This window comes from Colias philodice, chromosome 7 (assembly GCF_061535455.1).
Source record: "Colias philodice isolate Cphi_HAF_F1 chromosome 7, ilColPhil1 Martin Lab GWU primary, whole genome shotgun sequence".
Taxonomy (NCBI): Eukaryota; Metazoa; Arthropoda; class Insecta; order Lepidoptera; family Pieridae; genus Colias; species Colias philodice.
The window spans coordinates 10,295,487-10,308,738 of record NC_143092.1 but is presented as its reverse complement, the minus strand read 5'-3'; the positions used below and the strand labels follow the sequence as shown (position 1 = coordinate 10,308,738).

Sequence of the window (13,252 nt, the reverse complement as noted above, 5' to 3'; positions counted from 1 at the left end):
TACGTAAATATATTCCCGATATGAAAGTGGACTGTATTCAGATCTACGTGGTGTTAGCAAAGAGGGATAGACAGGATACACACGGCACGTACCTCGTCGGAGGGAGTAGCGTCCAGAACACACGCGCCGCCACGCGGTCAGGGTCCTCCAGCTCGCGGCGGGCAAGAACGGCGTCCAGTCCCACACTCCACACAAACACACACGCGGCGGTGAGCGCGACCAAGGGCCGGGGCACGGGATACCCCGGTGGTGTTACAAGGGCACAATGCCTGATGATCTAGAGAGCCTCGTGGAAGCTCTCCGGCGGTGGCCGAGTCCCGAACCTCGCGAAGGAACGGAGCGAACTCGACTGACCGCAGCGACACGAACGTCGCGTTCACGTCTTATTGGACGTGTCACGTGGTTAGTGACCACGCGATGATTGGTTGTGCTCGTATGTAGGGAAGGATGAAGGAACACACCACAAACAATAAACGTTTAATTTCTACATTTACTATTTTAATTATATTGGCGTTACCATATCCACCCGCCCTAAATGGGTCACCATTTAAAACCAATCATAAGATACAGCGAAAAACTATGACTCTAGGATCGCATAATGCGCGCGGGTTGATAAAAGTCCTAAGAGCCACGGCGGTAATATAAATAACAAGTTCTATGGCTCTAGGAGCGCAAAATGCGAGCGGGATAATAAAAAATCCTAAAAGTCACGGCGGAAATATAACTAACAAATTCTATGACTCTAGGATCGCGTAAAGCGAGCGGGGTATAAAAAATTCCTAAAGTCACGGCGGTATTATAACTAAGAAATTATAAACGAAAGCGGTGCAAAACTTAAAATTAAACTTAACTAACTGCGGTAATATACTAATGCGATATAACTATTGTCTTGGAAGCGGACATAAACGAACGACCGGGCGAAGGTAAGTTCCCTTGGCGGTTCTAACTGTACAAACGCGCGCGACGTCGTCCTTTGAAGGATGTACTTTCTCTACGACGGCTAAAGGCCAGGTTAGGGGCGGTGCATTATCATTTATTACAACCACGACCGTTCCAGGAGTAATAGGTGTCGAAGGCGTATTCCATTTCTGCCTAACCTGCAAACCGTGTAAGTATTCCAATCTCCGACGTTTCCAAAACGACTGAACTAACTTGTCCAGTAGCGAGAACCTATCAAGCAAACTGACGTGATCAGATTTGACTTGAGGTGCGGGTAAAGCTAATAAAAGCGCGGTAATTAAAATAACACGAAACAAATGCGTTTTAATATACATATATTTAATATGATAATAATCAATGATCATGATAATTATGTGATCATTGCGCGGTGATATCACTGGATGCTTATGTGCATATTCCAGGGCGGAATCGCTTAGACGTCCGATGAGGATAAGTCTGTTGCGAATAAAAGGCTTCGAGCGGTTGAGAGCCTGCGAATAAAATTTATAAAAGAGTATATTATAATACTCCTCTGCAAAATATTTATTTTGCAGGGCGGGAATAATTTTATTCTCAGCGAAATTAGGTTCCTCTACGGTCATCATAACACCGCGGCGGGTTAATAATATAAGGAACCTATAAATATAAAATACACGACGCGACGAGACGCGAAGGGCGGTATCGTATAAAGCGCAATGCTTTATAGGCGAGCACACAGTGTGCGCTAATAATTTTCGTTCGGGAATGTCTGCAATAGACTCACCATCGAGACTCCTAAGAGGCCAATCAGATGGGTCCGAACGAGCCCACTGGGGTCCGTGGAACCACAGAGGGTGCGGTACGAGATTTTGTGGCGAAATGCCACGCGAAAGAATGTCAGCGGGAATTTCAATACCAGAAATATGGTAGAAGTTGTCTGATGGGATTTTATACACGACTGTGGGAGCAACGAAGCCCATCATGTCCCACAGACGGGCGGTAATTGACAAGATGGAGTGCTTAGTGCACATCACATCGGCGGGAGCGGTAATTTTAAAATGAAAACAATCATCAACGGTAGACCAATGCAGACCAAGTAATTTATGTTGCACGGTCTTATCAAACTCCACCGCGGAGGGTAAAAGTTTGTGCGAAGCGGGAAGATTATCTAACACATTTTTGCTATTACTATTCCATTTAACTAGATCCCACTGAGCTCCCTTAAACAAATCGATGAGCTGCTGCGACGCGGAAACTGCTTCACATTCCGTGGGAATAGAGAAGGCGATATCATCCATATACAACGACGAAGATGCAATGCTACTCGCGAGCGGATATTTCGCGCCGTCATCTTCTACGAGCTGTCTTACCGTGCGCAGTGCATGATAAGGACTAGACTTGATGCCGAAGCAAACTCGATTAAATTGATAAAGAAACAGCGGATCCTGCGGGCTGAAACGATATAAAAAACATTGAAAACGACGATCAAACTCACGCACGAAAATCTGCAGAAATTGTTGGCGGCAATCGGCGGTCATGGCAATCGCGTGGAGACGAAAACCTAAAATTATTGTAAACAAATTGCCTTGTAAATTCGGCCCAACATGCAGAAGGTCATTCAATGAACGCTGGCTTCCAGAAGTTGGCATGCTAGCATCTAAAACCATGCGCAGCTTAGTCGACGATTTATCCTCGCGCAGAACAGCGTGATGCGGTATAATGTAAATAGGTGTAGGGTCACGCGGATCATACGGAGGCGCGGGTGAAATATAATTTTTAGTTAGATAATCTTTTATGACGTCATCATATGCCAACCTTAATTTAGGTGAAGCTTGAAGCTTTCTTTCGAGGCACATGAAACGTTTTGCGGGCAATATTAAATGAGTCACCGTGTACGGACTATGGTTCGTACACCTGGGATGCTGCTGCTACTATTAAAACTAAGCTGCTAAATAATATGATTTTATTGCTATGCTGTAATGAGTTACATACGTACGCGGCTCGCGACGTTTTAATGTGAACTAACGCTATATGTAGGTAAATGAAAATGCTGTGATATACAAAAATGATGATTTTGCACTCTGTGCGGTTGCACCGTACATGCTCCCGGGCAACAAGAGTGATGGAAATGAAAGCTATGATAGATATGACGATGAGCTAACCTATTACAAGGTGAAAACAATATTCTTAAAAGCTATTAACAAATGATGCCCGACAATCATCAGATATCGAACTTAAGGCTACACTTTTCTAAAATAGGGAATTGTCTTTTATTGATTCACTGAATGACGCACACACACATTGCTCTGCTTTTTGTTTCACACACACTTTACTCTGCTTTTTGTTTTACACACCTTACACTCACATACTTATCACTAAAACTAACACATGGGTCACTGATGGCACGCTGCGCGCTGGTACGCGGCAGGCGCTCGCGCCGCGGAGGGCGCTCGCCGCCGCCGGCCGCCACGCACACCACAGGCCCGCTGCTGCTGCTATCCCCTGAATGCGCTTCCCGAGAGCTAGCAGGGAGTCGTTGTAGCTTTTTTACCCAGCTCCAAATTTGATGGGTAGCGTTCATGGGTGTTTATAAAATGCTGAATCAGTTGGATTTCGGATACACCTCCGGCTCAATATTTATCTTATAAGTGTGTTGTTTATGTGAATTAATCATGAATATTTAGCTTTAATCTCAGACAATGTATTCGCAATAATATATCTGACACCATTGATAAGGCCTGGTCGCGTGCGCCTCGTTGAATCGAAATGCTGATTCAGTAACATGCGGTCATGGAACTCCAATTGTTTACAACCGTGGCTTATTTGTATAATACGATGTTACAATGAATATTACTTTTTAAAGTTTCATAAAGCTGATGATATCCAGATGATTGATATAATTAATTATTAATAAATTTTGAAGTTTGGTTGCTTATTGGCGTAGTTAATTAATTTCTATCCATCTTCAACTATGTTAATTTATTGAAGAATATAAAATGTTTGTCGACGTTTATTCTTGTTATATTGAAGTTGTTACTGTATAATATTACGTTTGTAGCTGACGTGAGCATTAAAATAAATAATGTTAATTTGAACGATAGATAATAAGTTTATATGAAATGTTTTAATTGAAATGCGCTTTTTTCGGGGTGCTTGCTGGTGATGAGCTGCTGGTATGACTCTGTAGCTTTTGCTGATTTGTTTCTTCTGTGTTAACAGGAAGAATGGACAATTTAATGACCGGTCGCTTGATAATACCCGTCTTAGTTTTTACGCTTACGACTCTGACGTAGCCGTCTGATCCAGGATGTAATTCAATCACACGACCCAACGCCCATTTTCCTGGAGGTAGAAGAGCGTCGTGTATAATCACGATGTCGTTCAACTTGATATTAGGCTTTGATGTTTTCCACTTGCTTCTGGCTGATAATGACGTTAAATATTCAGCTCGCCACCGTTTCCAAATATCACTAAATATTTTTTGCGTCAATTGCCACCTCGTTCTCTCATCTCTCTCAGTTTCTATGATTGTTAAAATTGGACCGCTCGCTAAAAAGTGGGAAGGTGTGAGATATGCTAAGTCATCAGGATCTTCAGATAGAGGAGATAGGGGTCTCGAATTTAGACAAGCTTCTAGCTGATAAAGTAGAGTGGCGAACTCTTCGTACGTTAGCTTTTGATCGCCTAGAACTCTACGTAAATGATATTTCAGGCTTTTAACCGCTGCTTCCCAAAGTCCTCCCGCGCTAGGCCAGGAAGGTGCATTGAAGTGCCACTCGATTTGCATCTCGCTAATTTCCGTGAAAAATTCCTCTGTTAAAATAGATTGTTGGTCAATAAACTCATTCGCTAAAATTTTGCTGGCTCCTACGAAATTCGTTCCGTTGTCACTGTATATGTGACGAGGAGTTCCTCTTCTTGCTGCTAATCTACGTAACGCTGCTAAAAAGGTAGATGATGACAAGTCTGATACTAACTCTAAGTGAACCGCTTTTGTGACCATACAGATAAATACGGCCACATATCCTTTGCTTGTTTTAATACCCTTGCTTGATTTCACGTCTACATGTCCCGTGAAGTCAACCCCCGTGTGATAAAACGGTCTAGTAGGGTTTGTTCTAGCTCCCGGTAAATCTCCCATTATTTGTAGTTGTTTTACCGGGCTGTGTCGCTTGCATATTACACAATTATATAAACGTTTCTTAACCGCTCTGTTTCCGCCGAGTATCCAATATCGCTGACGTAGCCAAGAGTTCGTCAACCTCGCTCCACCGTGGAATGTTGACTTATGTGCTAAATCAATTAATAAATTTGTAAGATGACTGCTCTGTGGTATTATGTAGGGATGTTTCATGTTATATGAGATGTTGCTGTTTTTTAGACGACCTCCAACTCTTAATAAACCTTCTTCGTCTAGAAATGGATTAAGACATAATAACTTGCTCTTTGAATCAACTCTACTTAAGCTATTTAAATCATTTATTTCTTGACGAAATTCTAAATATTGTATAGCTTTTATAATTTTTAATTGTGAATTTTGCAACTCTTGTATAGTAAGATAATTTTGTTTAGTTACGGACGAGAATATTCGCAATATCCATGCTAGTACTCGTGACGCATATGTAAAACTGCTGTATTTGTCAATAAAATCGCTAATAAAGTTCGCTGAAATATTATTATTCTTCGTAACTACGTTTGATAACATTTTCTTTGCTTCTAATTTAGTATCATACGTTAATTGTTGCTGATGTTTAATATCACTGAGTAGCCAGGTGGGCCCTTTCCACTCTGCGGGATTATCGCTGGACTTAACATAACGCCAAGTCTGTGGTGGTAAAGTTGTTGTTATTTTAATCACTCTGTTTGCGACGAAAGGCTTCCAGCGGCTGGGCTCGCCCTGTAGCCATCCAAGTACAGCTGTTGAGTCACACCACGCAAACGTTTTTACATCGCGATCGCTTAAACTTTGCTTGACCTTTGTCATAAGTTTCGAGAGCAAGAGTGCACCGCTTAACTCTAGTCTCGGTAACGATATGTCGGTCTTTGACGAAGGGCTAGTTTTGCTGACGGGGACAAGTTTCGTTTTAGCGGCTAACAGTGTTATGTGCGTTTGATCTTTACGCACTATCCGTGCATATACTACGCATGCATATGCCTTCAACGACGCATCGCAAAAACCGTGTAATTCAATGCAATCGTCTCTCCCGCTACAAATCCATCTCGGGATTTCGATATTTCCAATATTCTCTATGTCTGCTCTTAATTTTCGCCATTCGAGGTTAATCTTGTCTGGTATGACGTCATCCCAATTTAAATTAGTTAACCATACGCTTTGAAATAATAGTTTTAGTTGAACTACAGCTGGTGCCAACCAACCAAGAGGATCAAATATCTTTGATATTTCTCCTAGTAGTTCTCGTTTCGTAGGCTGTAAATCGGATTGCGGAGATAGTTTGCACATAAACTTAAAATTGTCATCTCGTGCATTCCAACTAAGACCGAGTGCTTTCGTTGATTCCTGATGCTTAAAATTGTACGTATCGCTTGCTAGGTTTTCTGCTTTATCAACGTCTTCTAATAATGATGACTCATTCGCTGACCATTTGCGGAGATTAAATCCTCCCGATTTGAGTAAATCGATGAGATCTCTTTGCAATTGCTTCGCTGATATGATGTCAAATGCACCGCTAAGAAGATCATCCATGTAGAATTGTTCTTCTAACACCCTCGCTGCTATCGGGTAACGGTTGCATTCGTCCTTGGCTAACTGCTTGAGCGTCATCATTGCTAAAAAGGGCGCTACTTTTGTACCATACGTAACAGTGGACAAAGTATATTCTCTGAGTGGTTGATTCGGATTTCCGCGCCAAACTATTTGCTGATAACGTTGATCTTGCTTTGAAATTAAAATCTGTCGAAACATTTTTTCGATATCTGCTATAAATGCGTAAGGATATTGTCTCCAATTTAAAATTAATAATAAGATATCCTGCTGTAAATTCGGACCTCTATACATGACGTCATTAAGGCTTACACCCGTCGATGTTTTTTCGGATGCATTAAATACAACTCGTAATGACGTAGTACTCGAATCGGCTCGATGTACACCGTGGTGCGGCATGTAGTAGGCAGGTTTCAGGACGTTTTAATGTGAACTAACGCTATATGTAGGTAAATGAAAATGCTGTGATATACAAAAATGATGATTTTGCACTCTGTGCGGTTGCACCGTACACACCGAGAGTGTAGAAATCATCCTTAAATGGAAGCGAAACAATATATCTACCACTCACGGGGTCGCGGGTTGTAGTTAATTTATAATATTCTTCACATTCAACATCATCGGGATGTTGAACGGGCGGTGCGGTAGGAAGCTCCTCGAGCTCCCAGAAACGCCTGACTAATGAGTCAATAGCGGCGGTCTCTTGAACGTGACAACACGTCAAGGGCGGTTTATGTATGTTAGGTATGGTGGGTACTGAACCCATTATTACATAGCCTAACACCGTGCGCAATGCAGCGGGCGCCGACGAGTCACGAGATGCATGAACTACGTCGGGGAGAAGCAGATGAGGGAACAGAGAAGCACCGATTAATAAATCGATTTTATTTGGCGTACCAAAACTCTCATCTGCGAGCGGTAAATGCGAAATATGCGATAAGACAGAAGTGTCTATAACAGCGGTAGGTAGTAAATCCGTAACATGATCAACAACTAGCGGTGAAATATTAAAAGATATGTTGTTGTCAAGACGCGAATAAAATTTTATATTTACGGAATTACTATTTACAATTTTTTCTGAACCACCGAACCCCTTAATAATAGTACGTTCGGTTTTCTGCGGTTTAATACCTAAACGTTCACAACATTCATTCGTAATGAAGTGACTTTGCGAAGCGGAATCTAAAAGCGCGCGAATAACAAGCCGTTCGCCTTTACAATTATAAGCTACGACTTCAGCGGTTGATAATAAAATAGTATGTTGTTTATTCGCGGGCGCGTTGCATTGAAATGCGTTATCAGTATCAGCTGTATAGCTAGCGGTACATAGCGCAATGTCGGAGCGGACGCACTCGCCCGACGGCGGTGACGGCGCAGGCAACGGCGGTGTGCTGCGCGGCGGGGGGTGAGACGCAGGCGCGGGAATGTAAGATTCGCGTTTTAAATGTAACATCGTATGATGTTTTAATTTACAAATGCGGCAATTAGAATTAGACGAACAACTAGAAACTCGATGTTTTATACTGAGACAATTTATACACGCGTTTCTATCCTTTACGTATTTCAAACGTTCCTGCGGACTCATTTTGTGAAAACTTGAACATTTAAATAAATGTTGATGCGTTATATTTGTACAAAGACAACTATATGCGGAATCAGCGGTTGTTACGTAAGACTGATACGTCTTAGGCGGTGCGGAAGAAGTATTATTTAAACTGCGGTTATAATTATTATTTCGAGGCGGTTTATTTATTCCCGAATTTGTGGAAGGATGAATGCGTTCTAATACCTTCGCACGAGTTTGAATAAATTGAACTAAGTTATCAAAAGTAGGCATTTCACTACCAAACTTAGTCTCGAAAGCGCGAACAGTATCTGAATCTAACTTCTTCAACGCGATATGAACAATCATTAAATCTGTAATATTATCTAACTTTATATTTTGTAAGGCGCGCACTGCGCTAACAAAGTTATCTGTAAATAAATCAAAGTTTGTTGCGGACGGAGAATGCAAAGGTTTAAAATCAAACATTTGATTTAAATACGCGGAAACCAACATACGTTTATCATCATATTTATTTTTTAAAGTTTGTAATATTAAATTATAATTTTCAGCGGAGGGGGTTATACCAGCTATAACAGTTGTGGCCTTCCCCGTTAATTTACCTAGTAAATAATATAAACGCTCGGCATCTGTAAGGCCGGGATTGTTATGAACAACTGATTCAAAATTCGAAAGAAACAGCGGAAATGAGCGAATATCACCCGAAAATGGTACCAATTCGATAGGCGGTAATTTAGGCCTATTTTTATGCAAATTATTAATATCTCCGTGTGACGGACTTGGTTGCGAATATTGCGATTTAATTCTTTTAATCCTGCTATATAAAGACTCGAATGCAACGAGGCTTTTATAATCAGGTTTCGCGGCGGGAATTAATGATAATAAACGAGTATTGTATTCGTCTAAACACTGTTTGTAATCATCGCGTAATGATTCTACCTGCGCGGACTCGTCAAGGAAACTTTCCATAAACGCAGCGTTGTTATGAACGTTCAAAGACAAATCATAAATTCTTTGCACCATTTCGAATATAATTTCGCGTTTAGCTAATAACATGGATAACTGCGAATCATTTATATCTTCCGAATCATTAACATCCGAAGCGTCACTATCAGGTAACTTAGTCATTTTCTTAGGCGGCATTTTTAATAACAAAAGTATATATTCAAACAGAGAATGTTACAATACAAGTTACAATAACAAGTAATACGACTAAATAAAGTAGGTCAGCGACGCAAGCGTAATATGAACCGAGTATGAATTTTCAATATGGTCGGATTATAACAGCGGATCGCGGAATGACCTAGATAACGTTATAAATTTCGAGCGCGGGTAGCGGATAAATAAATATGATGAAATATGTTCGATTTATAATGATTTTAGCGTTATAACTGCGGATAAACGATATGAATATAGTTTTAATTAACTATTTTAATAATAATATACGCGTAACTTAATGTTACGGGCGGAATAAAATATATTTTAAGCAAAAATAATAGATGACGCAATGTCGATCTATGCGGTATATTATAGTTATTTCACAATGAATGTACTATTAAATCGCTTATTAGGGCCTACAATGAGTATCCTAATAAGGGCGGGTTTAAAATATATTTTATATGAATAGTAGAAGACGCATTGTCGTTCTATTATATGCGGTATATTAAATAGTATTTCGCATTGAAGATACTACTAATCGCTTATTAGGTCCTACACAATGAGTATCCTAATAAGGGCGGTGGAATCATCAGGTATTATCCTGCTCGAAGTGACCACTCAATGGTTACTATCCGGGTCGAAGGTACCACTCAATGGTCGCGCCAATATAAAAATATACGTAAATATATTCCCGATATGAAAGTGGACTGTATTCAGATCTACGTGGTGTTAGCAAAGAGGGATAGACAGGATACACACGGCACGTACCTCGTCGGAGGGAGTAGCGTCCAGAACACACGCGCCGCCACGCGGTCAGGGTCCTCCAGCTCGCGGCGGGCAAGAACGGCGTCCAGTCCCACACTCCACACAAACACACACGCGGCGGTGAGCGCGACCAAGGGCCGGGGCACGGGATACCCCGGTGGTGTTACAAGGGCACAATGCCTGATGATCTAGAGAGCCTCGTGGAAGCTCTCCGGCGGTGGCCGAGTCCCGAACCTCGCGAAGGAACGGAGCGAACTCGACTGACCGCAGCGACACGAACGTCGCGTTCACGTCTTATTGGACGTGTCACGTGGTTAGTGACCACGCGATGATTGGTTGTGCTCGTATGTAGGGAAGGATGAAGGAACACACCACAAACAATAAACGTTTAATTTCTACATTTACTATTTTAATTATATTGGCGTTACCACCAAAGATGTTTCACTTCTAACACGTGTGCTCGGCACACAAGCTCTTTTTTTTTGTAAATTGTCTTTTAGTTACTGGACCGATATTAACGGGTTCTATATCATTAAACAAAAAGGAAAAGAATACTCGACTAATATTTAATTTTTTTGTACTTATATAGGTGATAGATTTAGAAGGAGCAATGAAAGAAATGAAAGCGCCGTGCATTATACCAGAGTTGAATACACTAAAAGAGGTGAAAATTAACGATAAACGCTATTGGCCTATTACCTTCCAACGTGATCAAAATTGGGATCAATTGAAGTAAGTTACTTTACGGTTTAAAAAGTTGGGTAAAAGATTTGAACAATAGAGGTTACAATTTTTTTTTGGCTTATTTTTTACGCTTATATGAATAACCAGAGGAAATTTAATGATACAATTGTTATTAATGTAAATTGTAAAAATAGGAACAATCTTGTTAAAGTACAGTAATTATAACACTTCCAAAGTCTTCATTGTCACTTAATTTATCAATATTCAAACTCAAGCTCAAACATTCATTTATTCAATTAGACTACTATTAAGTAGCACTTTCAAATCGTCATTTCGTATTTTTAACATTTACCATTTACCACCGATTCTCAATTTCAGAACGTTCCTAAAATATACATGGTGTGTGGATATAAAGCAGCGGGCTGGATGTCTGTCCTATTTAGACGATCCACAAGGCTTTTTGACCATTCTGGCCCAAACTTTAACCCTAGATAAGACCAACATCTGGTCCGCGCAGTCAGAGAATATTGAGCTCTTTACCAATGACGAAAAGGTCCGGAATTTCGTGAAGCACTATCTGGCTAAAGAGGCCATATTTGATTCGAAACCTGGCAACATTTGTGCCGATTGCTTGCTATTAATAAAAAAGAAGGCAGGGTTTAGGAGTTTGGGGTTGTTAAATAGGGGTTGTGTGTGCAGAAAGTATAGTAAAGATGAACAGGAATATATGCAGAGTCTAAGTGTGGTGACCTACGAGTGTGTGATCAAAGATGTGTTGCAGGCGCTGCCGATTTGGACTACTTTCTTGAGGGTAAGGTTATTGAGATGACTTCTTTTGAACATTTGTATCTTGAAATTGTTGACGATTTGAGTCATCTTTTCTCTTGCAATTAATGATGCTGGGAACTCTACCAAATTCAGCTTTTCCAGCTTATAATCTTGATGAATTTAAAGAAAATGTGAATAGTAACTTTCTTGTCGGACATGTTCCAAGTTAGAACGCGTTGTCACTTCCGATCAGGTGAAACGGTGGCTAAATGTTTACCTATCTTTAAATAAATAAAATACTATTCCTGGCAATATTATATCTTTAAGTATGACTCTCAACCGATTTAAAAAGAAAGCAAGAATTCCTCAATTCGACTTAATTATTTTTTAATTAAGAGTCTTCTCTAGTCCTATTTAAATTTTATCCAATTTTGACAATATGAATGCTTTAGGTTTTGTTAATTTTTCTATGAGTTCTAAATTACGCAATCTAATCTAACCATTCTATTGATCTTTAATACACTTTATCCCCAGATGATAAAGGAAATGCGTACAGATCCGACCTCATACCACATGTGGCAGATAAAGCTATTACTATCCCACATGGACAGTCACTGGCGCCGGTCGCGTGACGCCATGTCGGTCGACGGCGCGGAGCAAAATGAGCCGCTCATCTCTAACGAGTTCACCGTCGCCATCAAGCAGAAGGTGAATAAATGAATGAACACATTATTTGCACCAGTAACAAAATAATAACAAAAACACAAACAATAGAAATACGTACAAAAAGGCCGTCTTATACAGCGATTTCTTCCAGGAAACCTTAGGTCAAGTATCATGAGAATTACGGTTTCATGTCGCGTGACCGTCGACAATCTTTTGCTTTATCCTTACTCCACTGAGTAAGCATAAAGCGAAAGACGTCAGAGCCGTTTTTATAGTCATCGTTTATTAATGTGAACAAATGTTTCAGTAACGTTGTTTTATAAAAGCACACAATAGTTTTTGAAGTTAAACTTCTTTGGGCGCTTTTTCTCGTCACGTCATGGAGTAAGGCGACAATTTTGATATCATTTAAAAAGAAAAAAAGACGCTTGCCAAAGAAGTTTCACTTGTGATACGTGTGCTCGGCACACACGCTCTTTTTTTAAGGCAATAAAAGATTTCACTTCATCTTTGACACAATACTATTTTCTAATTTAATTTCACTTCTAGGTGGCACAGGCGCTTGACGTATGGGAGCCCAAACTGATCCCCCTACTACGCCGATATCTTAGTACTACCACACGGGGCGGGAAACAGGGTGACGCCGCTACACGCAAAGCCCTAGCCGCGTATCTCTCGTACTATGAACTACCCCGCCTACCCTTACTGTTGTCTAGTATACCGGAGTTAGTGTTAGCAACCCCAGTGCCCTTGTCAGTACGTGCGTTGGGGGCGATAATGTCGCTGGCTCGGTGACTGCTCGCCCTGAAACCGCGCCCTTCGCGCCCTCCGCCGGCGCCCCAAACGGTGCCCTACCGCACAAGGTCCAGCTGTAAGGGAAAGTGTTTGCATGACTGGCGCTAAATACTAGTAATAGTCGATACGCTCTTACTTAAACCACAGAATACATAATAGTAGCTAAACGCTACAGAACGGACACTCTGCCTCCCGCCAAAATTAAACACTTA

The 13,252-nt window shown here is 40.9% G+C and overlaps 2 protein-coding genes across 2 annotated transcripts in view; one reads left to right on the top strand and one right to left on the bottom strand.

The window, feature by feature from the left end:
- shtd (anaphase promoting complex subunit 1) overlaps positions 1-13,246 on the top strand; it is a 37,617-nt gene extending 24,371 nt beyond the window's left edge. The window contains exons 22-25 of the mRNA XM_089697672.1: positions 10,717-10,859; positions 11,190-11,622; positions 12,114-12,287; positions 12,795-13,246. Of these exons, the coding sequence (XP_089553798.1) occupies positions 10,717-10,859; positions 11,190-11,622; positions 12,114-12,287; positions 12,795-13,040 (996 nt within the window). The 3' untranslated portion in view covers positions 13,041-13,246. The remainder of the gene's footprint in view (positions 1-10,716; positions 10,860-11,189; positions 11,623-12,113; positions 12,288-12,794) is intronic.
- LOC149487331 (uncharacterized) lies at positions 25-2,804 on the bottom strand. The gene has a single exon (XM_089697644.1). The coding sequence runs from the start codon at positions 2,772-2,774 to the stop codon at positions 882-884; it is 1,893 nt and encodes a 630-aa protein (XP_089553770.1). The 5' UTR covers positions 2,775-2,804; the 3' UTR covers positions 25-881.
- Positions 13,247-13,252: the final 6 nt, after the last annotated feature.